General features: G+C 36.6%; 4 protein-coding genes across 7 annotated transcripts in view; 1 reads left to right on the top strand and 3 right to left on the bottom strand.

Moving 5' to 3' along the window:
- lrrc14b (leucine rich repeat containing 14B) overlaps nucleotides 1-2410 on the top strand; it is an 8236-nt gene extending 5826 nt beyond the window's left edge. The window contains exons 2-3 of one of the 2 annotated variants that reach the window (XM_016509736.1): nucleotides 1582-1941; nucleotides 2020-2410. In XM_016509736.1, the coding sequence (XP_016365222.1) occupies nucleotides 1582-1941; nucleotides 2020-2335 (676 nt within the window). In that variant the 3' untranslated portion in view covers nucleotides 2336-2410. The remainder of the gene's footprint in view (nucleotides 1-1581; nucleotides 1942-2019) is intronic. The other variant, XM_016509737.1, reaches the window with a different exon arrangement.
- Nucleotides 2411-3140: 730 nt separating this feature from the next.
- Nucleotides 3141-4793, bottom strand: LOC107706157 (cytochrome b-c1 complex subunit 7-like). The gene is made up of 4 exons (XM_016509738.1): nucleotides 4697-4793; nucleotides 4074-4142; nucleotides 3789-3955; nucleotides 3141-3335 (listed from the first exon to the last, which is right to left on the bottom strand). The coding sequence occupies exons 1-4, from the start codon at nucleotides 4713-4715 to the stop codon at nucleotides 3258-3260; spliced, it is 333 nt and encodes a 110-aa protein (XP_016365224.1). The 5' UTR covers nucleotides 4716-4793; the 3' UTR covers nucleotides 3141-3257.
- A 1241-nt stretch (nucleotides 4794-6034) lies between these two features.
- LOC107706158 (transcription termination factor 3, mitochondrial-like) lies at nucleotides 6035-8395 on the bottom strand. Of its 2 annotated transcripts, none has more exons than XM_016509741.1 (8): nucleotides 8277-8395; nucleotides 7912-8192; nucleotides 7675-7827; nucleotides 7414-7582; nucleotides 7078-7225; nucleotides 6855-6926; nucleotides 6592-6753; nucleotides 6035-6308 (listed from the first exon to the last, which is right to left on the bottom strand). In XM_016509741.1, the coding sequence occupies exons 2-8, from the start codon at nucleotides 8171-8173 to the stop codon at nucleotides 6114-6116; spliced, it is 1161 nt and encodes a 386-aa protein (XP_016365227.1). In that variant the 5' UTR covers nucleotides 8174-8192; nucleotides 8277-8395; the 3' UTR covers nucleotides 6035-6113. The 2 variants fall into 2 exon arrangements, with proteins under 2 accessions (XP_016365227.1, XP_016365225.1); XM_016509739.1 differs by having other exon boundaries at nucleotides 7414-7603.
- A 352-nt stretch (nucleotides 8396-8747) lies between these two features.
- LOC107706217 (double-strand-break repair protein rad21 homolog) lies at nucleotides 8748-14326 on the bottom strand. 2 transcript variants are annotated; one of them, XM_016509849.1, is made up of 13 exons: nucleotides 14318-14326; nucleotides 13211-13340; nucleotides 13032-13131; nucleotides 12820-12926; nucleotides 12482-12691; nucleotides 12282-12407; nucleotides 12062-12193; nucleotides 10941-11164; nucleotides 10509-10662; nucleotides 10232-10377; nucleotides 9982-10140; nucleotides 9624-9707; nucleotides 8748-9515 (listed from the first exon to the last, which is right to left on the bottom strand). In XM_016509849.1, the coding sequence occupies exons 2-13, from the start codon at nucleotides 13332-13334 to the stop codon at nucleotides 9324-9326; spliced, it is 1758 nt and encodes a 585-aa protein (XP_016365335.1). In that variant the 5' UTR covers nucleotides 13335-13340; nucleotides 14318-14326; the 3' UTR covers nucleotides 8748-9323. The 2 variants fall into 2 exon arrangements, with proteins under 2 accessions (XP_016365335.1, XP_016365334.1); XM_016509848.1 differs by lacking the exon at nucleotides 14318-14326 and having other exon boundaries at nucleotides 13211-13609.
- Between the last annotated feature and the right edge of the window lie 10678 nt (nucleotides 14327-25004).

A 25004-nucleotide genomic window follows, 5' to 3' on the forward strand; every position in this document is an offset into this window, starting at 1 on the left:
AGCAGAGCTCAATTAACATTTAAAGGAACATGCAGAAAACAGCTTGCTCTGAAAAGAGCTGTTTTTGACAAGGGTAAAAAAGGTTTGTTTTACACTACCATTGAAAAATTTTAACCAAAGTATGTTACAGAATTTTCATTAAGACCCTAAAGAATCATGTCAACTTGTGGAAAATGGCCATCCAATGACCCCTTTAAAAACATTTACCCTTATGACTGGTTTTGTGGTCCAGGGTCACATATTTTAAATTTTTATTTATTGCTGTGATATGGCAAAGCTGAATTTTTCAACTCCAGTCTTCAGTGTCACATGATCCTTCAGAAATCATTCTAATATGCTGATTTGGTGCTCAAGATATATACATTTCTTATTATTATCATTGTTGAAAACTATTTTCAATAATATTTTTTTGGATAGACATTTTTTTACTGACCCCAGCCTTTTGGATGGGAGTTACCATAAGGTATCTTTTTAATTTAAATATAAGATCTGACACGGTTTTGCAGTCTAATCAGCTGTTTAATATCAAGCCATTTTGTTTAGCATGTTGTTGTTGTTTGGATGGCTCTCTGTTTGTTGTGTGACTGCTTGACTGCAAACCTGAAGTAGGCCAGGACATGACTCTGGCAACACAATATGTTCTATATTTACTGTAAATAGCAGCACACGTGTCTTATAACAGTCAAAACATCACGTCTCATAGGTGTATATTAACAGAGTGATTTATGGTACCAAAACAAAATCTGACCTATAAGATATTAATTCACCCCAGAAGCAGATGTAGCATTTTAAATAATGTATATCTGGAACTTCATATGGATTGTGAAGTTTGCTATATATTTCCTGTTGTATCCAATAGATTTGTATATATGCACTACTGTTCAAAATTTTGAGGTCAGTGATTTATTTATTTATTACAAAATAATGCTTCTTTTCAGCAAGGGTGCATTACATTGATAAAAAGTGACAGCAAAGACATTTATAATGTAAGATTTCAAATAAACGCTGTTCTTTTGAACCTCCTATTCATTAAAGAGTAAAAGAAAAATTACGGTTTCCAACAAAATAAATAAAAATTTAACATTGATAGTGGAAATAATAAAAATAAAGGAAATGTTTTTTTGTTTTTTTTCAGTAGCATGATTCCTGAAGGATCACTGAAGACTGGAGTAATGACTGCTGAAAATTCAGCTTTGCCATCACAGGAATACATTACATTTAAAAAAATATTAAAATAGAAAAAGAGTTGATTTCAATTTTACTGTATTTTTGATCAAATAAATGCAGGCTTGGTAAGTTTGAGACTTCTAGATGTGAAGTAGAGTTGCAAAAATTGTATTGCCCAGTAAATCACTAAAAAGTTTTCTCAGTGGATCTCAATGCTGCATTCTATCAAATTGTTTAAATTATTATTATTTTTTTAAATATTAATACACAATATTATATAACATGTATATAAAATTAATAGTATTGTTAACTGAATTTAGTGTAAATTGCACTGTTGCAGTTTGATGCTTAATCTTAATTGAGATCATTCCTAAACACTTGTTTTGAGTAACTATAATCTTTTTGATTTGCCAGTCCACTGAATACTCCACTGCAGTGTATTGAGTTAGCGAACTGCAGTCTTAACGCAGTGGACATGGCCTACTTCGCCAACAGCCTGCACAGTGAACACATAGTAAAGCTGGACTTAAGCGGTCATGAGGTAGCCGACCTCTTCCCCAACACCTTCCGGAAGCTTCTGCATCGCTGTTGTGCCACACTCACTAGTCTGGGTCTGGAGGAGTGTGGACTGGATGATGATAAACTGGATCTGCTCACACAAGCCCTGACACCCTGTCATGGGCTAGAGGAATTGAAGATCCTGGGTAATCCACTGAGCACACCTGCTCTGTGCCATCTTTTCAATATGCTGGCACTGGGTTTTCCTGCATTGAGGTACAGTAAAACCATGTGTTCACTGATATCTATTTGGTTGTTTTTCTTGTCATTTGATTGTATTACATATTGTCTCAGATATGTTGAGCTGCCTGTCCCTCGTGACTGTTATCCTGAAGGTGTAACCTATCCACTGGATGATAGGATGCTGATAAATTATGACACAGAGAAGTTCCAACAAGCCAAGACTGAACTTGTTGGCATCCTAGAGAGGGAGGGAAAAGGACATATAGAAGTCTGCACGCCATTATTTGGAGCCTATGATCCTGACATCAATGAGACGAGCAATGAGCTGGGAGTCTCCTTGCTGCACTCCTTCAACAGTGTCATAGGAAACTTCATTGACACAGTCAACAGTGTTACCCAACGGAGAGAGCAAAGAATGATGGAGTGAGAGTGCTAAAAATGCACGTGCCATCCCAGGAATAAAATTAAAGTATATTCAAATAGAAGTTATTTCAAATTGAAATATTACTGTCACAGTATTGGATCAAATAAATGCAGCCTTGAGCAACTGAAAATAAAAATCTTACCAACTCCAAACGTATAGGAGGAAATAATGCAATAATGGCCGTGATTAATATTTACTTTATAAAGCATTTAAAATAATGAATGCATAACATACTTATACGTAAAGTATTAATAACACAACTTATGAGTATTTCAGTACCAGCCCAGTCCAGTAAAATAAAACTTAAAATACTGTCTTTACATTTTTTTTTTCTACATAAATTTAAAGAGCTAATGTGACTTTAATGAATCCACAGCACATATAAAGGTTGGAATAACAGAAACAAAAAGATCAGTCGCTACAAATAATACATGGGCATGCAATTGTGTAGTAATGTATATTAAGGTGTGCAATAAAGAATTCAACGTATTTTCAGCTGTAAATGCATAACAGGATTTATTTGTGTGATTGTACTTTTGTAACTGATGAATAGTGAACACTGTTTAAGGTAAACTGTAGTTATGAAATTTTACGTATGTCTTGAAAAATCTGTTAGTCACTTTATATATACAGTCACTGTATATTGTGCATTTATTGTTCTTAAAGTCTGTATTTAAACAAATGGCCTTATCTTTTGAGTCTACTGTAACATCCCATTAAACTGTCTTTGAAAGATTCATTGACTACAAAATTGTCATTACTTTTTCCATTTAAAAGAAGAAAAAAACAACAACAGGCATGTGAAGAGTTATGTCAGAAAGGAAATTTTAATAAGTATAGGGACTCATCACATTATACATTTTCTCTTAAATACAAGACAGCAGACATCACACCAAAGAGGAGCTTCAGTCTCTTCGCACTCATCCTACTTCTTTGCCCACTCCTCTTTTTCCTTCCTTTCACACATAACCTCCTCCAGATAGGGCTCAAGGTAATGCACATCCTACAAAGAACAATATTAATGGTGAAAAACATTTATTAAGCAGATGCTTAAATAGATGTACATTAACAAACACATATGTTAACCCCATAAAAAATATCTCATGTATTTTCCAAACCCATGGTGAATAAAATTATATAGAAAAATGTGCAAACACACAAATATTTCATTCAAGACACTCAGTGTCTGTCCCTATTCACTTTTATTACATGAAAAAGAGCGGCATGCATGTTTTTCCTACAATCTACGTTTGTATGACAAAACATGGAATTTTTTTTTTCAGTAAATTGATCACTTAAAATATGAAATTCTCATATTTAAAAAACAAAACAAAATATGATGTCAAAAAATCAGAACACTATCTAAAAATATTTGGGTCATAAAAATATTTGAGGCACACGACACAAAGAAAAAGCAGCTAAAATTAGAATACATTAAGCTAACATGCTTTCTCACCTCCTCATATTTAGTCCACTGGTCCTTGGGAAGAATCTGTTGTTTCATTGAAAGATCCAGAGCTCTCTTGAGACGGAACATTCTGTCATTGTAAACTTGTTCTGGGAGCCGACGAATGGCTTCTTTCACATCAGTGTCCTCATTGATGGTATCATCCCGCATCAAGCCTATATGACATGTAATGACAGAAATTGGTACATTTGTTTTCTATGTAAATATCAGTCCATGAAGGTCACAAGTTCTAAACAATGCTTGTCTGCATTGTAAAGAGAAAGCACTGCTTACCAAATTTGTTGAAACCGCATGCATTGTAGTACCACTTCCTGAAGCCCACCATGAGCCTGCTGGTTGCCGCTGTACAGGGACAGGAATATACATAACACCCAAAATTAGAGGTAAGTAATGAGGCAAGTATTCTAAAATGTCATCCACCTTAAAGCAACATGACTTAAGCTCCAGATCCGTTAACCACAGAATACGTTTATGACAGGTGGGAATTGGGTTATTATAGCAGAAAATTCACTGATGAACATGATGTCCCAGCTGACATTAGATTCAGTTAACCACCTGTATTCCCGGTTAACCATCAATGACTGAATCACGGAGAATTTTATTCTTCCTAATGCATCGTTTCCACTAATTAGGACATAAATAGACAGTTACGTGGGAATGGAATCAGAACATAGTCATATTTTGACTGGTAACGTACAGCCCGCTGGAGACAGACGGGGACACACAGTAGAGGACACCAGTGCTTTACATGACTAAACTAACAACCTCGTCAACACACTGTCATTCGAATAGCACAGAAATCAGGCAGGTGGTATAATAACTCTTTAAAATGATGGCAACAAATTCATACGCTCGCAATTTTCCAAAACGCTCACACAAATAACACAACATTTTACCTGGTGCCCTCGACGCCATTTCTGTTCACTGGGAAAGTCGCACAGGATTGTGGGATACGTGACGTCTCGTCCGGTGATTACGCAATCAGCTTTTCTCGGCATGTGACCGCGTGGGGTCATTGGCTGTCACAATTTTTTTTTTAGAAAGATTTAGTTTTTCGTAATTTTTCTTGATCTGTTTTTTCCACATTCTCACTATTTTATTTAATCTCTCTAATCCCAACATATTATATGATAGAAATGTCATTTTAAACACGTTTGGAATAAAATGTCTAACACACCAGGGGTTTTATAGATAAATACTTTAGCCCAAATTTTGCATAGTTTATTAAAATCTACAGCTTGATTATAAATTACGTACAATAAAAATGGGATAATGACGTTTTCTTTATTTTCTTCACATGTAGCATATTTAAATGCACGCATAATCTTCACTGACACTGCTGGTAACCATGCACAATTTAAGCGAGAAAATTGTTAACGAGAAAATTGTTAACGAGAGTGGATATCAAGCAACAAAGACTTGTAAAAAAAAAATAGTCTTGTGTTCTAATCATCACATAAATGGAATGCGCACATTGTTTGAAATTATTTTTTTCGCCTACTAGATTTTTCGGTTACCAGTGATCGTGTGAAAGCCTGTTGCTCTTACTTTTCCTCTTAGGTTAATGTTTCCTGTAGTGATGCTGCATAAACAATAGTTTTTAAGCTTCTATATCAACATGTCTCCATGGGACACATTCCGATAACTGGATTGCAAGCCATCAGATTCTGTTCCCGCCCCTTTTCCCTTATACTAGGAGGCTATAATATTTATGAAACTTATACTGGTTAAGATAAGTCCCTATACAAAATATAATCAACAACTTTTAAGCCACTGCATCAACATGTTTCTCCATGGGACTGGAGGAACACATTCCAAAAGCTGGATTGCTTGCCATCAGATTCATTTCCCTGTGTTTTTAATTTAATAATTAAAAGCAATATTTTGCTTCACCTCAAGTATGTGAAGTGTGGAGGATATTATCTTCATCTCTTTAAGAAGATCACAGAGGTTAAAAAAAGTACTGAGGTCTGACAGACCCAAATTAAATTAGTTACTTCCTATTTGTATTTTATCTGAGATTAATAACTTAACATTCACAGAAAAAAAAAAAGAAATAATGGGAAAAAAGTCTGAACTTTACAGCTTTTCGCTTCAAATTTATGTGGCAAATTTGGTTTTAGATCTAGACCTGTATAATTTGACTTACACAAGTACACCAAGGGTTATTTCCAGCCTCCTATTAAATGTAGTATATCATCACAGGATAAAAGATGAACTGGTACTATAACCAATTTAACTTTTTAATGTTTATTTATAAAACTATGTTCATACAACCCAACTATTAAACATAATTCCATTTATTCTGTACATCTACAACGTTTTCTGAAATCTTTCAAAGTCTTCAAGAGTGGCTAATGCTACTTCTGAGCAGAAAACATCATCAGGCAGAAACACCAAGCGATCCAAGGAGATGTAGTTGGGTTGAGATGGTTGGTACTGAGCCCGGCCTAAGTACTCTAGAAACAAGTGTCGCTCCCGGATGCGAAGAAATTTGGCATTAAGGACCTTTGAGAAAGTAAAAAAAAATTAAAATTTGCATGTTGCACAGTATCAAGTAAACGCACATATTACACTGCATGGAAAATTTCGATTTAACATTTATTACACCAGAATACACCAGTTATTCCTCTTATCTGACAAAAGAGAAATACTATGCAAAGTGCCTCAAGATAAATTATTCTATCTGTACATACAATCACAACTCTAAATTTATAAATAAACTCTAAACTGCATTTGCATTTATAGGGCTTCGAACCAAACCATTATGAAAGGACTAAATAATATGTACCTGTGGGAACTTTGCAACAAGTGAGTGTGGAACATCCATGGTGTTGTGAACGAAGTCAAATATTTGGGTGAGTTTTCTTTTATTGGCTATTAGAACTTTAGGAACTGTGGTCACAATATGCTGGATTTCATTTCCACGAAATCCAAACTCCAGTTCACAAACCTGGATGAGAGAAATAAATGAATTCCTGTCACATTTAATATCACAATAAAAAAATAGAAATATATATTATGAAGAATAAACAAATCAACAAAGTGTCAGACCTTTAGATTCTCTTTAATTGGCTCTAAACTGCCACACAATAGTTTTGGTAGGCGAGTCACAATATCTCGGGTCTAAAGCAAAAATCATGACAACAACAACTCTCATGGTAAATGTAGGTGAAAATCACTTCATTATAGATTTAAACTAAAAATATTTATAAGCATATAAGCAGTGATCTTTTTTTGTTCTATAAAAAAATATATATATGTAATTCCACTTCACCTTCTCAGCACTGAGTCCCAACTGCTTCTGAAAAAATCCAAGGCGGTTGTCGAGCCTCTCAACACTGAAGTTAAGCAGGTATGGAGCTTTGCTCACCATAGCAGCCACAGACTGCTTACTGAACTTCTTTGATTTCAAGTAGGACACCCTTAAAATAAACAGACCAAAGAAATAAGGTAACCTTTAAAAGAAAATTATCAACATGATACCCGTGAAACAGCATGAGAGAAGTTTCAATGCTAAGTCAAGGATCAAATCTTTCTAAAAGCTGCTAATTAGTTTGTAAAAGTTTTACACTACAGTGTATTATACATAGTATTATATTCTCTTTCTGACCTGGCTTCAAGGTTGTCCAGGCTTTCTGTGAGGATGAAGGGGTTCTTGGTGAGCAGTTGGCCCAGTTTAGACTCTTCAACTCCCAGATCTTTGAGGAAGAGTAGTCTGGGTGCGACATCGGCATGGAAGTCAAGTCTAACCAGCATGGAACCCACATTGGGTCTCTGTTCTAGTTTCCAGAGGTTGACACCTGGAAAATAACCAAAAGATTAGACAAATCCCGAATAATCCAACATAACTTACTTAAAATATGAGACACACCAAGCTGAACCAGTTTGCTGAGAGTTTCTGATTTATCCACATAAGGTCTGAGCGTGGAAGATTCTGGTGGAAGGGCAGAAGGTACTTGGATCTGGACTGCTTCCTCCTCGCTGATTTCCTGGAGCGGTGAAGTATGCACAGCTGCATCCAAATCTACAGAAAGCAAGACAGATGATGAGCATGCCAATTCAATCAGGGATTCATAAGCAAGTAGATATAATACATACCTTTACTTACCTATTCGATGCACTTCAGAATTTAATGGCACAACCTGTTTTTGCGCAAGATCAATCTTATTATAGACATCTGGCGAAGCAGCTTGGTGGTCCGCGAAGTGTCTCCATGTCTGTCTGCTGTGTCTCTGTGAGAGTGTGTGTCTGGTGCTGTGCTGCAGCAGTGTGAGATGTGAGCGCTGATGCAGTGCGCGAGTCGAGTGCTGGAGAGCTGCAGATAAAGGCCTCGAGAGCAACAAACTCACACACCGCTGGCAAACATGCATGACGACTCAGTTTTCCTGGCTGGAATAAGAAAAGATTCAGTTTGTATCACAGCGTTACTATATCCTAGACATGAGCTGACATCTTTTAAAAATATGACATTACCTGTTTTCGGTAGTACCATATAAACCTCCTCATATACAAACTACTACCAGTTCGCGTGTTGTTTCCAGTCTTCTTCGCTAGTGATGCGCAACGCACGCAGTGGGTCTCAGCGCCCCCTAACGCACGGGTGAATAATTGCGTAATAAATTCAGTCTTCTTCTTCTTTTAGTTTTCTGGCGGTTACAGGCCAACGTTAAGGTGCATACTGCCACCTACTATATTGGAGTGTGTAACATCATGACTTCATTATGATCCTAAATTATTCTAACTAAACCGCTTTCTTGCAAAAAATTCATTATTGCCCTGGTAACTTCATTCTGATCATTTTCTATTCCTAAAACACCTCTAATGTCCCATTCCCTTCCAACTTTTATAATGTATTGTTTTAAGTTTCATTCTTTCGCTGGCTGTACTGATTTAAATCTAGCGGGTCTGTTGTGTCTTGTGTTCAAGTTTTTAAACATACAAACTATGATTTTTTTAAATTTTATTTTATCTTTGGAGCAGCTAAAATGTTACTCTTTTGTTTAAACAAAGAAAATACTTTCATGAAAGTAAACATGTATGTTGCATGTCAATATGTAATTCAAAGCATGCAAAACAACAGGAACCATTAAATAATGAAACAGATGCATCTGAAAACGTGATTAAAGAGAACAAACTGAAGGCTCAAAGCCTTTGAAAGTGAGCACAACAAACTAATTGAGTGGCAACAGCTGTGCAATTTCACTTCAATGATCGCAATTAGATTTGTACTTTCTAAGATAAGCGTTTCTGTAAGTTTGAGAACAAAGCATTATATTTTTAACCTCAACCAGGTCAGAACAGTTCAGAACCATTTAGTTTTTTGTCCAATGTGCATGCTTGTATTGAGAAACTGTTAAAAGAAGCACTTTTTTGACATTATAAAAGTCTTTTTTTTGCACGCGAGACTGGGCGCACATGTAGTATGCATGAAAATGCACATGCACAGAAATACATAACACATTATATACAAACAAAACTATTAGAAAGAATCAAATCTGCCAGTGTTGACCATTAAAAAGTCTATATAATGTGAAATCTGGGGCCAGGGGTGGCGATGATGTCACTGTAGGGCTCGTCCTGCCTGAGCTCCACTGCCTGCTGTTTCTTTAGCACGAGAAAGCTGTAGAACTTAGCAGCTGCTTGTTTCTTGTTGTTGTTTCTGCACAGATCCAGCAAGCTGATCGATTCTGCTCCGGTCTTAGCAATGACTCTCTGTGGAAAGTAAGAGGATGGTATTTATGGATAGAAAACTATTTTATGGTTAAACTGAATATGCCCTGACAGACCTCATTTATCAAGATATGAAGTCTATGTTCAAACCTGTAAACCGTGCAGCATCTGCTGCGTCCTCTTGTTCCACTTTCTCTCCTCCTGATCCTGGTCTCCGCTTTGACCTTCCTCCTCCTTTTAAACACAAATTCAGAATTAACTGAGGTACTCGATCTGACAGGAATCAAGTGCAACCAGTGCTCAGCTAATCACATGCCTCATATGATAAATTATAGTAACTGATCAATTAAAAACATACAGGAATAGCACAATTAAAACTTAGACACAAAACTGGGCATTTAAAAATGAAGTTAGGCATAAACAGCTGTACTATTATGATGCTTAGTGCTGAAAAGTTATTCTCATTTAGCTCCTTGATCCTAATTTGTGGTTGTTAAAGCCTCCTCACCTCCTCCTCATCATCCTTCTTCTCTTTGCTCTTCTCTCCTATCAGGTCGAGTTCAGGGATGAGCTGTGCAATGTTGCCCAGTTCCTCAGGTGGAAGGTCCACCTGCTGCATGTTCACATGCTGTGTGGACACAATGGAGGAACGATCATCCTCCAGCATCTATGAGAAAACAAGCGAGGGCACAGAATTAGAAAAGCACAAACAGTGGGGTCCAAAACCCACACTAAAAATCTGTCATTTAAAATCTCACAGGTAGGGCAGGCTCTGTGTCCTGAGATTTGCGCTTTTGTCCACGGGGTCCAGATGGAGGAGGCATGACTGATTCATCAAGGGTCGTGCGACTGCCCTCCATGGCTGAAGCCTGCAGAACACTGGACTCCTCCAGGATGGTCTGGTCTACAAAAAGCCAAACATGGGCATTCGTGACAAACTAGTGAACTACTGTTAAAAATCTTGGTGTCCTCAAATTTTTAACATGCACCTTGTGATCTAAATAGTAGTTAGCCATATGAGTCAGCCTCTTTTACCAATGATGTCTCTTTGCTGAGACAGGGCCTCTTCTCGTGGCACCTCAGGGTTCTCCAGGTCTTTGAGGAACTCGTCTAAGCTGTCTGCTTCTCCACCCTTTCTTCTCTTCCTCAGTTCATCGGGCACCAAAGGGGTCAGGCAGCGTGTGAACATCTGCACAGAGAGGTAGAGCTGGTCTTAGGAGGACAGATGATACTAGAGAAGATTTCTAATAAACTTGCTGTATAAATTTGTGTAGCAATTCAATGGGAAACAACATTGCTTAATGGCAAGACTACAAAAAACTGTCAAAATAAGTTGTTTATTAGATTTCTGTGCATAATTATGAGAAAATAGGGCCGAAAACAGCCATATCCAAGGCCACTTATGTATTTTGTTGCACTAAAGCCTGTATTAATGTCTCACAGCTTGTTCCAGAGATCTGTCCTGACCTTGAGCAGTCTGCTGTTCCAGAGGGGCTGAGCTGGCAGAGAGAAGAGCTTCTCCACTCCTCCTGTTTCCTTCCACATCATCAGCTTCTTGGTAGGGGGAGCCAGATCCAGAGTGGTAACAATGTCGGAGTAGTCGCTCAGCTGGGCACGGATGGTCTTACTGTCCAGCTCCTTCACACTGTCCACAATCAGCTTCCTCTTTCTTTTTGCTTTGGTTTCCTTCACTAATAATATATTAGAGTATGGTTTGATGACAAGATAACTAAAATTAGGTTTTGTTTACAAGAGATGTTTAGTTGCATTGGCACAAAGCGAAAGTTTAGCTAAAAATGAAAATTATGTCATTATTTACTCACCCTCAAATCATTTTAAACCTGTATGACTTTCTTTCTTCTGTGGAACACAACAGAAAATCATCTGAAGAAATGACAGGAGGGTAAATAAATAATGACAAAATGTTCTTTTTTAGTTGGAAGTTTTTGAATGTAGTGTATCAGGGCTCAACAAAACATTTTTTTTTCCAGATTTATATCCGTCCTGCCAATTTTCCTCTAACCTTATCACAGATTATGACACTTAAAAAACAATAAATTATTTGCTATAGGTTTCTTTTTTAATACAAATTTACATACATTTACATTTTATTTCATCAACAAATGATGTATGTCAGAAACAGTTTTATAAACAAAAAGAGAACAAAACAAATTTAATTAAATAAACAAAATATAATATAATAGGATAATGTGCAATAATAGTTGGAAGTTATTTGGCTATAATAATATAAAATTAACTATGCCATGACAGCTAAAACACAACAATGGCATGGTCACTAGTTTATCATTTTAAATATAATTAATTAACCATAATTATACTCGTTTATTATTAGTAATTAATATGATAATGAATGTGTAAATGAATGAAATGAATGAATGTGGTACACAAAAAAATTTGTTAATAATTGACAGTCAGCTAGATTATATTACCTTGGTGACATATTTAAAGTAGAAACTTTATGATCAGTGACCATAAGGCATAGTGATAGTCCATGTGACAATTCTGTAAACTGGCCAACCTTAACTGTGTAACTGCACTATTACTACTATTTCTCTGTTCTGGCTGACCTGTAATGTCGATGGGCTCCAAAGCAAAAGCCTCCTCCTCATTATGGACTAGGGTGGTCTGTTCAGTCTGGTCTGTCATGGTGGGCAGCTGCTCCACAGGACCAGAATCAGGACTGTCTGGACCTCCTGCTGCTATTGAACAAAATGCAAAATGTTTAATTATTATGCATAGCACCAAATATGTAATAGATACATATCATGATGTTATATGCATTCTTACGTGAAAGGTTGTCAAAATCATCATCATCATCTCGACCGTGGTCTTGGGGCATCATCACACCCTCAGTGATGGCTGGAGGGTCATCAAAAATACCACCTCCATCCTCGTTACTGAGCAGCTTGTCCACTGTAGGAACAGGAAGTAGCCAGCTCAGGCTCAAGATGCTTGTAAACGCAGGTGCTTGCGGATGCCACTCTTACCCAGCATGCCTCCCTCTGTGCTCTCCATAGGGTTGTCTCCAAAGTCATCCTTGTACTGGTCGTACTCTAGGTGATTGGACTTGTCAGCAATCTGTCCGCTACTTGACTCTGACTCCAGCAGCAGGTTAGACGCAGACGCCCCATGGATGATGTCCACTTCAAATGCACCTTCCTCTCGCATCATCTCTCGGTCATCCATCCCGAAATCAGCTGATGAGGAAAATGTGTCAGGTATAAATTATCTACTGTATGAGGACAATGCATGATCAATTTAAACAATAAAAAGAGGTAAAAACGCAAGACAATAAAAACATAAAGAGGATGTGTACATGCCATACCAAAGTCATTCTCCTGCAGTAGACTGAGGTTTCCCACTTCTTCTCGCATTGTGATCTCCTCCACACGCGACTGATTCAGGGTGAACTGTTGAGCAACGTCAATGTCGCTGCAATCCACAACACAAAGAAGGGTCAACAACACTAACTGCATGCAAGTCTAACTACATTTATACATCAAGCCTCTGATATCTCTAAGTTAAAGCTGAACATACTCCAGGTCTGGAAGAGGCTGATCGAAGTCGTGAAATTCTTCGGGTAATGTGATGGCGTTGTAGGCAGCTTCACGGTTCTCCTCAGGCAGGTCGACCACACCTGTGTCAAACAGTCCACAATATATTAGCTCTTGCAGTATAACAGGACCAACTTCTTATGTAGTCTAGCCACAACTCACCTGGGCGAAAAGCCATTTTAATCTTAATAAAAGCCTCATTGCAGTCTGCCAGCAGGTACTTGGCTTTTCTGTGGTAGATCCTCACTACGCCCAGGAGTAAGTGACCAGATGTACGGAGAGCCATTTTTACCTATCAAATTAAGCAAATATTATAAATAAATGGAGCTGCTCAGTCATGATGTCAAGTTGAAAGCCACCCCAGAAGGATTTTCTAATGTGATTTTTAGAAATACGTTTTTTGATTTATGAGTAAAATAAGATCTGTGACCATCATTGAAGAGATTTTCATGGTTTGTTCTAAACATAATTTAAAGCAGCTATGTTTACATGCCCACAAATATTCTGTTTATAATTGGATTGATGTGTCAAATGGAAAGAAAAGCCTTTGTGTAAACACTTCAATCCATCTGATTGAGTATGATCTGAATAACATTTTGATTTGATTGACCAGGGTTATTAAACCAAAACTAAAACCATAAAAAACATTTTCGTTATTTGAAATAAAATGAAATATATGTACTATATGTACTTTTGAAGTACAAAAATAACTAATTAAAAATGAATAAAAACGATATAGGCATTTATAGTAAAAAATTAATAAAAAGTATATAGACATATTTAAAAATGACAAAACACAACAAAATTACCAAAACTTTAATTAAAATTAACACGAAAACAGAAAATACAAAAATTTTAACTAAAATAAAATATATATAAAAAAGTATCTCAATATTACCAAAATAGCACTAGTGTAGACCTGGAATAATCTGAATCACAGGAAAAAATTAATGCCTAATGCCTAAATCAGACTATTTTCTCAATTGGATTATAAAATGTAAACAAATATGTGAATCAGATTGCAATGTTCAGGGTTCATATAAACATAAACGATAATTTGTGGACGTAAACATAACTAGTCAAACCTCAATCTTGAAATCTAGGGTTTTTGGACTACAAAATGAACAGCACTATTGCTCTAAACAGGTCTGCAAAGCATTTTAAGCTCTGTCATGGCATTTAAAAATTATAAAAAAACAAAAATGGAATCCACAAGAAACATGGACAAAAATAAACCTGAACAGCATGATTTCAAGAGAATCTATTAACCTTTGGAGAGATGATTTAATAAACAATTATTATTATCTTTTATGTCAAACCACTTTTCTTTATACCAGCTAAATATGCAGAAAAACCTTTAACCAAGTCATACACGGTTTGAAATGTTTCAATATTGTGGGTCTGTGGTGGTATCAAAAAATTGCTGTTTGTTTGAGTTTGTGGCAGGACTGTGTCAGTCCAACCAGTTCAGGAGATTTCATTAAAAACGTTCTTTAATTTTTATGCAGGTAATAGCATCACTCAGGTCTTTTAAATGGTTTATTTCACAGAAATCTAAAAATAGTACTTAATAACTTCTTTTTGTCATAACATACAACCAACATTCAGTTTCTAAGGGTGTTCATTGTAATTTCACGTATCCATGTTTAGTTTGTTGCAGTACCTTTAAATGAAGTAATTCTAGAACTTACTGTAGTTTGCATTTACATTACTACGCATTTAGTCATAAAACAATATGGTATTTATTAAATCGGTTTGTATGTGTGTTATTAATGAAACCGTTTCAGTAAAAAAAAAAAAAAAGATTCGACCCAAAGGGATAATTCATTCGTGAACTTGGCGGACCAGTCCAACCAGTTCAGGATATTTCATTAAAAACGTTCTTTAATTTTTATGCAGGTAATAGCATCACTCAGGTCTTTTAAATGGTTTATTTCACAGAAATCTAAAAATAGTACTTAATAACTTCTTTTTGTCATAACATACAACCAACATTCAGTTTCTAAGGGTGTTCATTGTAATTTCACGTATCCATGTTTAGTTTGTTGCAGTACCTTTAAATGAAGTAATTCTAGAACTTACTGTAGTTTGCATTTACATTACTACGCATTTAGTCATAAAACAATATGGTATTTATTAAATCGGTTTGTATGTGTGTTATTAATGAAACCGTTTCAGTAAAAAAAAAAAAAAGATTCGACCCAAAGGGATAATTCATTCGTGAACTTGGCGGACATCTCTAGTTGTTATTTAAGTGTTTTCTTGCCTTGTTGGGTGTTTATCGTAAATGTTTAGGAAGACAATTCAGCAATTCTATTTGGTGAAATAAATTATAGCTTGCCATAACATTTTAAGAATTTACTGGTATATGTTAGATGTACTGCTTGAATGTTTGATGCAAAAACTGTACTCGGGTAGAAATGCACGCACTAACGGTTTTTAAAATTAATTATTTTATATTTTTTATTAAAATAATTATCTAGGTGTAACGTTTTCCAAAATATCCCCTCAGTACATATAGATGGGTGTGTGACCGCAAGTGATGGCGGGGCCTGTGTGATGCGCACACTTGACTAATGCACTGTGACCATACAGTGTCAGCGCACCCCTGCACTTTTATTATTCAGCTCGTAATGGTGTTATTAGAATATGTAATACTATACGAAATGTATGATACTGTAATGACTGTTAATAATGTAACGGAAAGGACATACGTTTTGGAGGCTGCAGCTAAAAGAAGAGCTAACAAGCTAACGGTCTGCTGTCGCGAGATCAACATCTGGAATCTGCGGCGAGCGCCATGTGCGGATTTTCCTCGTGCTTTATTTGCATGCGCAAAGACGCCGAACGCATTCTCCACATAAGTAATTTAAGCGCTAATTAAGACATTTTAAGTGATAACATAAAGAAGTGATGTTACACAGCGTCTGTCATTTGCCGCTGGTGTAGAGAGGAAGAATGGAATTTTCTAGCAAGTTGCATGACGAAATCGAATGGTTATGATACCAATGCATGCAATTAAATGCATTTTTATTTCTGTTTTCGCCGAAAGTACTTACGCGGAACGGTCCTATCGTAGCTTTCCGTATTTAGCAACCGTATCTAGGGTACCTTTCTCACCCTCCTCCCACTGTACAGTTTCACTAAAACAAACAAAATGGCGACGCCCCCTTATTATCTTTTATGTCAAACCACTTTTCTTTATACCAGCTAAATATGCAGAAAAACCTTTAACCAAGTCATACACGGTTTGAAATGTTTCAATATTGTGGGTCTGTGGTGGTATCAAAAAATTGCTGTTTGTTTGAGTATGTGGCAGGACTGTGTCAGTCCAACCAGTTCAGGATATTTCATTAAAAACGTTCTTTAATTTTTATGCAGGTAATAGCATCACTCAGGTCTTTTAAATGGTTTATTTCACAGAAATCTAAAAATAGTACTTAATAACTTCTTTTTGTCATAACATACAACCAACATTCAGTTTCTAAGGGTGTTCATTGTAATTTCACGTATCCATGTTTAGTTTGTTGCAGTACCTTTAAATGAAGTAATTCTAGAACTTACTGTAGTTTGCATTTACATTACTACGCATTTAGTCATAAAACAATATGGTATTTATTAAATCGGTTTGTATGTGTGTTATTAATGAAACCGTTTCAGTAAAAAAAAAAAAAAAGATTCGACCCAAAGGGATAATTCATTCGTGAACTTGGCGGACATCTCTAGTTGTTATTTAAGTGTTTTCTTGCCTTGTTGGGTGTTTATCGTAAATGTTTAGGAAGACAATTCAGCAATTCTATTTGGTGAAATAAATTATAGCTTGCCATAACATTTTAAGAATTTACTGGTATATGTTAGATGTACTGCTTGAATGTTTGATGCAAAAACTGAACTCGGGTAGAAATGCACGCACTAACGGTTTTTAAAATTAATTATTTTATATTTTTTATTAAAATAATTATCTAGGTGTAACGTTTTCCAAAATATCCCCTCAGTACATATAGATGGGTGTGTGACCGCAAGTGATGGCGGGGCCTGTGTGATGCGCACACTTGACTAATGCACTGTGACCATACAGTGTCAGCGCACCCCTGCACTTTTATTATTCAGCTCGTAATGGTGTTATTAGAATATGTAATACTATACGAAATGTATGATACTGTAATGACTGTTAATAATGTAACGGAAAGGACATACGTTTTGGAAGGCTGCAGCTAAAAGAAGAGCTAACAAGCTAACGGTCTGCTGTCGCGAGATCAACATCTGGAATCTGCGGCGAGCGCCATGTGCGGATTTTCCTCGTGCTTTATTTGCATGCGCAAAGACGCCGAACGCATTCTCCACATAAGTAATTTAAGCGCTAATTAAGACATTTTAAGTGATAACATAAAGAAGTGATGTTACACAGCGTCTGTCATTTGCCGCTGGTGTAGAGAGGAAGAATGGAATTTTCTAGCAAGTTGCATGACGAAATCGAATGGTTATGATACCAATGCATGCAATTAAATGCATTTTTATTTCTGTTTTCGCCGAAAGTACTTACGCGGAACGGTCCTATCGTAGCTTTCCGTATTTAGCAACCGTATCTAGGCTACCTTTCTCACCCTCCTTCCACTGTACAGTTTCACTAAAACAAACAAAATGGCGACGCCCCCCTCCCGCCGTGAGCTTCATTTAAAACGAGCTGGATGGGAAACCGATGCTCATACTGTATGCATGACAGAAATGGACAGTTTGAGTACATGAAAAATTGAAAGAATGAAAACAAAATGCAATTTTGATGATTACAAATCCGCATAGCTGTATTTCCAGTCCCCCCCCCCAACTATGAATATCGTTTTAATTAAGCGAGACAATTATTAGGCTATATTGAGACAAACGCTCAGGCAAAATTATTAAGGCAGAAAAAACTTTCTCTGAAATAACAAGTTTCTATTTTTAGTTTATAACAGTGATGGTGCGAATGCTGATTAGAGCAGAGACTTATATTCTTGAAACTGACATCTGGTTTAAAACAACGAAAGTGGGCTATTCCGAAACGATTAACGTTGACCCTAATTTACAGTGGAGTGCCAAAGGATCAGGGCATCTGGGAAACCGATGCTCATACTGTATGCATGACAGAAACGGACAGTTTGAGTACATGAAAAATTGAAAGAATGAAAACAAAATGCAATTTTGATGATTACAAATCCGCATAGCTGTATTTCCAGTCCCCCCCCCCCAACCATGACAATCGTTTTAATTAAGAGAGACAGCTTCATTTAAAACGAGCTGGATGGGAAACCGATGCTCATACTGTATGCATGACAGAAACGGACAGTTTGAGTACATGAAAAATTGAAAGAATGAAAACAAAATGCAATTTTGATGATTACAAATCCGCATAGCTGTATTTCCAGTCCCCCCCCCCAACTATGAATATCGTTTTAATTAAGCGAGACAATTATTAGGCTATATTGAGACAAACGCTCAGGCAAAATTATCAAGGCAGAAAAAACTTTATCTGAAAGAAGAAGTTTCTATTTTTAGTTTATAACAGTGATGGTGCGAATGCTGATTAGAGCAGAGACTTAGATTCTTGAAACTGACATCTGGTTTAAAACAACGAAAGTGGGCTATTCCGAAACGATTAACGTTGACCCTAATTTACAGTGGAGTGCCAAAGGATCAGGGCATCTTTACAATTCTCCGTCTCTTGAACTTTAATTGGCTGTAACACTGAAAATATATGCGAACACAATATACAAGAAGACAAATACACTGCCATGGAAAGCCATGGAAGTCGGAGTCTTCTTCAAAATAAGGGTTTTTAGTGTATATCAAATTACAAATTACAAAGTTAGTTGAATTTATTGTCCAGAAAATCCCATTTTATAGCCACCAGATGGTGCGCACACTCCATCCTAGTAACGGATTTACTGCCTCACACGAACTCCTGGATGGATGAATTAGGCTAAGCACTATGAATAAACATAAGCTTAGTGCATCTTGATATCTGCTGTAGATCTTGAGAATTTTTATACATTACTCTTTTTCTTCCAATATGGTGGTGAACAAAATCATCAAGACATCAAGACATTAAAGGGGTCATATGATGTTGCTAAAAAGAACATTATTTTGTGTATTTGGTGTAATGAAATGTGTTTCATCATATGACCCCTTTAAAGCATTTCTACAGGCTATTAAAAACAACAACAACAACAACACATGCCATTTGTCACTGTAAGAAATGTGAACAACCACATAACTTATACTTCACTTGGCGGTTTTTCAACAAAGTGTCTCAGAACAGTGCAGTTCTTGTGTCAAATAAGTTTAAACGATAAAGAACCAGGATACAGTGTTCTACCATTAATGCCAAACTGTGTCTGACTCGAATAGATTTAATTAAATTTATGTTATTGTGTAAAGGTACAGAACGCCAATGAATAAAGGTTTATATACTGGCAGCAGAACAGTCTCCCTTTGAAAAAATTGCAGCCTGTTATGTTCATTTAAATATAAACTTTAACTGCCAAGAAATGAAACCTGCTTGGCAATTTACTACTTTTATTTGAGAACAAACCTATTGCATGTGTAGTATAAAATTTGGATGGAGGTTTATAGGAGGACAAAAAAATTTGTGGCAGTTCTGTTTATATAAGTTAGTTTTTTGGCAATATGCTGTCCTGCTGTAACTTTGTTTTGGAATATGTAAAATTATAATAATTGTGTTGCAAATAAACTTGACCTAATTTTTATACCCTTTCAGATGTAGACATATAGAAATGCATGGATTTTTTTGCATTCATCTAGACAAATTAACAAGCAAATAATTTGAAATAAAATTTATATGCAATGTGTTAATGTATTTATATATCAAACACACATACAGAGCCATCAGCTTCATGTAGAGTGAACCTAAGGTGAATGTGTTCTGCTGTTTGGTGCATATGAGCCATGCATGATGCCCTTACATTGTCCTTTGCTTTTAATGACAATAGCGCTACCTCTTAAAGTATTTTGCATAAATCACTGGTGCTTTGGGGAATGAATAGGGACAGTCATTTCTAGCATATTACCTTTAGGGTGAGGGGTTTCCTAGTCTGAGAATATGAATTTCCATTACTCCTCCATGACAACTGAACTGCTTATTTAATTGGAAATGATCATAACTCTCTTGTGAGCTTTACTGTGGAGGGCTTTGTCATGCATTTATTCTCATATGGTGCCCACAGTGTCGGCCCAGAATGAGACATCCATCAAGTCTCAAGGCAGGATACACTTGTTCTTCAGCGAGCGGAAAGGAAAGTGACCTTGAGCAACAATGGAAGAGAAACTTCTCTATCTCTCCTTCACCAAGTCTCTGCCCATCCTTCATGATCAGTCGTTTTGTTGAACTGCCTTTTAGCTGCCCTTTTGCAGGTCATGTCCTCCACCGGGGCTGGATGGGCCTGTCATTGTCACAGCTGAGGTTCGAGCGCAGTGTGCTTAATCAGGCCTCTAAGAATCTCATTAGCGCACGGATGCGGGCAGATGCAGACGGAAGACAGAAACACAGAGAAGACATCTGCACTCGCTCTCTTGAGTAACCATGAGTGCATTTGCAATCTGAATCTGCAGCCAGTGGGAAATGAGAACAACAGTATGGGATCTGCGGTAGACGCGCAGGAATGGTGATCGCAAGGCATGCCAAAGATGGGAACTCATGACTGAGTACTTTCCTCTACACAACAGAGCAAGGAGAAGCTGTTAAAGGGACAGTTCACCCCCCCCAAATTAAAATGACTCATGTTCCCAACCCGACATTCAGTCTTCTGTGGAACATGAAAAGAGTAAATATAAAGACGGTGCTCGTCTTACTTTCTTCAGAAAGATTTTTAGAAAAATAATCCATCTCATCTCATGTTCCCAACCCGACATTCAGTCTTCTGTGGAACATGAAAAGAGTAAATATAAAGACGGTGCTTGTCTTACTTTCTTCAGAAAGATTTTTAGAAAAATAATCCATCTCAAATTAAAATTCCATCATCATTTACTCACCCTCAAGTTTTTCCTCAAACCTGCATGAATTTCTTTCTGCTGCTGAACACTAGAATGTTGATGGACCCCATTGACTTCTGTAGTATTTCTTTCCACACTATGGAAGTCAGTGGAGACCAGCAATTGTTTGTAACCCATATTCTTCAAAATATCTTCTTTTATGTTCAACAGAAGATAGAATCTCATACATGTTTGGAACAACGTGAGGGCGAGTAAATGATGACAGAAATTTCACATTTTGGCAAACCCTAAAAACACTAAAAAGTTTAAAATATTAGTATTTTTCTTACACACACATATCTTTTCACTTCACAAGACATTGATTCATCCACTGGGGTTGTCGTGTTTGTTTTGGGTGGTTTTTGAAGCATCAAATTTTGGGTCACTATTTAATTGCATTATATGGACTCCCAGAGATGGATTATTTATTTATTAAAATATTTTATTTTCCTTTTTGGGAAGAGTATTGAACCCAAAAGCTCTGTAAAAGTATCATATTGTTGTTCACACGATTTGTGCACTATATAAGTCTTCTCAAGTCATACTATAGCTTTGCGTGAACAGACCCATATCAAAATCTAGACCTTAGTCATGGTTGTGAATATTTAAGTTTTTAAAGGAATGAAAACGAGGCTGTGAGGGATAGAGGTACAGTGCGTTCAATAGATTGTATTATTGTTTAACAACATTTAACATAACTTTCAGTAGACAAAACTCTTTAAAGAAAATTACATGATCTAGGACCTCTATACAGTGTGTGCTATTGCAAAGCCTGTACGTCTATCCCTCACAGCCTCATTTCCATCCGTGTTAAATTCAATATGGTGTCTATCCTGATACGGTCTATTCAACGATAACAGGTATTGAGTCAGTGCAAAGAATCAGCCCAAATATTGGTGAACAAATCATTCAGGGCTGAATTTCCAGCATCATAACCATAAGGGTCAGTAGAATGTAGAAACCATTTCCTCCAGTGGTCTCTACTGTATACGATCAATGATCACAGGCTCCCAGTGCTTTTGGGAAATGCAGCCCAGACTGGTTTTGCGGCCAGATCAAGTAATTCTTTTAAAAGATCCGATTCAAAAGAACAATTGGTTCAGGAATCTGCTATTGCAGCTGCTTCTGTCACGAACAGGTCAAGGCAAAATGTGCTCTCCAGTATATGTGATAGAAAGGGTGAATGAAACATGTGATTTACGTCTGAAAGTAAATAAGTGCTAGCGCCTATCTTGGTTACCACACTCACTCCTGCTCTTTGTACTCTAAGCTCTCTCTCTGCCTGTGATTCTGTTATCCCCTTCAGTGTCCGGCTTTAAAGTGGTATGCTAGGAGCACTACAAAACGCTGCTGTGTCATCTCCCAGTTTACCGTGGCAAAGGAGAACTTTTACCAGTAACCTTGATCTCACTATTGGCATGAAATGATGAAGAAAGAGAAAAATTGCTGGTTCGTCTCAAAGAGAATTTACGCTTGAAGCTGTTGTGATATAAACGTGTCCGTTGTGAGATGAAAGGGTGAATCTCAGCTCTACTGTGACAGAAGTATAAGCATTAGACTACTGGATTATAGGCTACTACTGCATCTTCGTATTTTGAAGCGGCTTTCGGTTGGAGATTACAATATTGCAAGTTTATACTGGAGGGTTAAATTGGGGTTTTGGAGGTGGGGGAGCACTAAAACCTGGTGGTGGTGATGGTTGTCAGCGCTCTTTTGTTTTGTTTTGTTTTTTGTTGTAGTGTTTGAAATTGGATGAAAATACTCTTTCAATTTATTAATCAAATATTTCTTCATTTCATATTCATTATTGTTACTCACTTTGACTAAAATGTTTTAAATTTTAGTCAATTAATATTTTGGTTGAGAAAATGCACAATGTGTCAATCAAGTGGTTGCATAGTAACACAAATGTGACTGAAGCCAACAAATGTGACATTTAAGCAGGGGGTAAACAGGAATGTTTAATTGTGAAATTCTAATCAGTCATGTTGTGTGCAGAACAATGCTCACACTGAGCGTATGAGACGGATCTGATGGATTATTTGAATAATATTAAGAGAACATGTTTTAAAACACCATGATATCTTTGGTGTGTTGATTTTGGCTTATCTTTGCAGCCCACATTTCATTATTGATCTAATTTCACAAGAAAAACCTTGAGTAAATGCTCAAAATGATCAAATCAATGAAAAAGACAGAACACTCATTACAAAAGGAATTAGCCTTTTTAATCTTACATAGCATTGAAAATTTACATAATAGTTTCATACATTTTACAAATAATTTCTTCATAAAAATAGATTTCTTTACAAAACTTTTTTTTTTAAATTCTTTTTTACCCTTTTTATATCTCTTTTGAATGCATTAACATGGGAGGAGTACCCAGCTGTACTGCAAATATTCTTCAGTTTGATCGAAAAGTGTTCTTTTTTTTATCATAAATGTGTTTTCTTTTATTGCAGTCAGTTATAGCAAAAGCTGTTGTTGGCAAATAAGTTCAGACTGGCGGAGGAACTTAAAATGTCTTGACGGGCAGTGGCATTGGATAAAATTGTATTTCTGAACCACACATTTCAAGGGCGGGGAGAAATTAAAATCCATAAACTATATGGCAGAGGTGAGGAATGAGCAGAGGAAGTGAGAAAGCAGCAGACCTGGGTCACATGGTTTTTGGTAGGCACTGTAAAAATCTGCCATGTATTTAAAAAAATCCTAGAGATAAATAATAAATTCAAATCAGTAATGTCAATGATGTGCAAGACTGCAAATCCCTCTATGGCTGAGTGCAGTGAATGCAATGCAAAAAATATCACAGGTTGGTTTGTTGGATTTTGGAACTCCGGGACATTGTCAGCATAGCCTCCTGAAGACTGCAGCGTTCGCTCCTGCCGATACACAACAGCGTACCTGGACTGTAATATCACATTCATTCTACTGACACGTAATCATTTTCAATATCCTTTCATATGACCTGTTTAGGAAAATGTGGTGTTGAGTACTTTAGAAGGCACTGGAATGAATCTCACAGCTTGCAGGCCTGGAAACACATGACCAACAGTGTCTGACCCTGCGTTCTTATGACTAAAAGTCTGCTGAATTTCATCTCCTATCAAACATATAGTGTGATATGTCTATTTTCTTTGTAATAACTTTGTTTAGGTTGACCAAACCCAGTTTAGATATTTTTTTTACGGTCAAATAATCAACGTTTGTTAATGATTTGGATGAACATATTTAGTGTAAAACACAACAAGGTCAGACATTGTGTTTCACAGAAAAAGTGTTTCACAGGCCATATGTACACGATAGATATGATCATATTGTTGCCACCATATATCAATATACCTTAAGAAACATGCATTTGTTGTCACATGGTTTTTGGTAGGCACTGTGTAAAAATCTGCCATGTATTTAAAAAAATCCTAGAGATAAATAATAAATTCAAATAAATCAGTAATGTCAATGATGTGCAAGACTGCAAATCCCTCTATGGCCGAGTGCAATGAATGCAATGCAAAAAATATCACAGGTTGGTTTGTTGGATTTTGGAACTCCGGGACATTGTCAGCATAGCCTCCTGAAGACTGCAGCATTCGCTCCTGCCGATACACAACAGCGTACCTGGACTGTAATATCACATTCATTCTACTGACACGTAATCATTTTCAATATCCTTTCAATATGACCTGTTTAGGAAAATGTGGTGGTGAGTACTTTAGAAGGCACTGGAATGAATCTCACAGCTTGCAGGCCTGGAAACACATGACCAACAGTGTCTGACCCTGCGTTCTTATGACTAAAAGTCTGCTGAATTTCATCTCCTATCAAACATATAGTGTGATATGTCTATTTTCTTTGTAATAACTTTGTTTAGGTTGACCAAACCCAGTTTAGATATTTTTTTTACGGTCAAATAATCAACGTTTGTTAA

This window comes from Sinocyclocheilus rhinocerous, unplaced genomic scaffold (genome assembly GCF_001515625.1).
Source record: "Sinocyclocheilus rhinocerous isolate Xijiao unplaced genomic scaffold, SAMN03320098_v1.1 scaffold53, whole genome shotgun sequence".
Classification (NCBI taxonomy): domain Eukaryota; kingdom Metazoa; phylum Chordata; class Actinopteri; order Cypriniformes; family Cyprinidae; genus Sinocyclocheilus; species Sinocyclocheilus rhinocerous.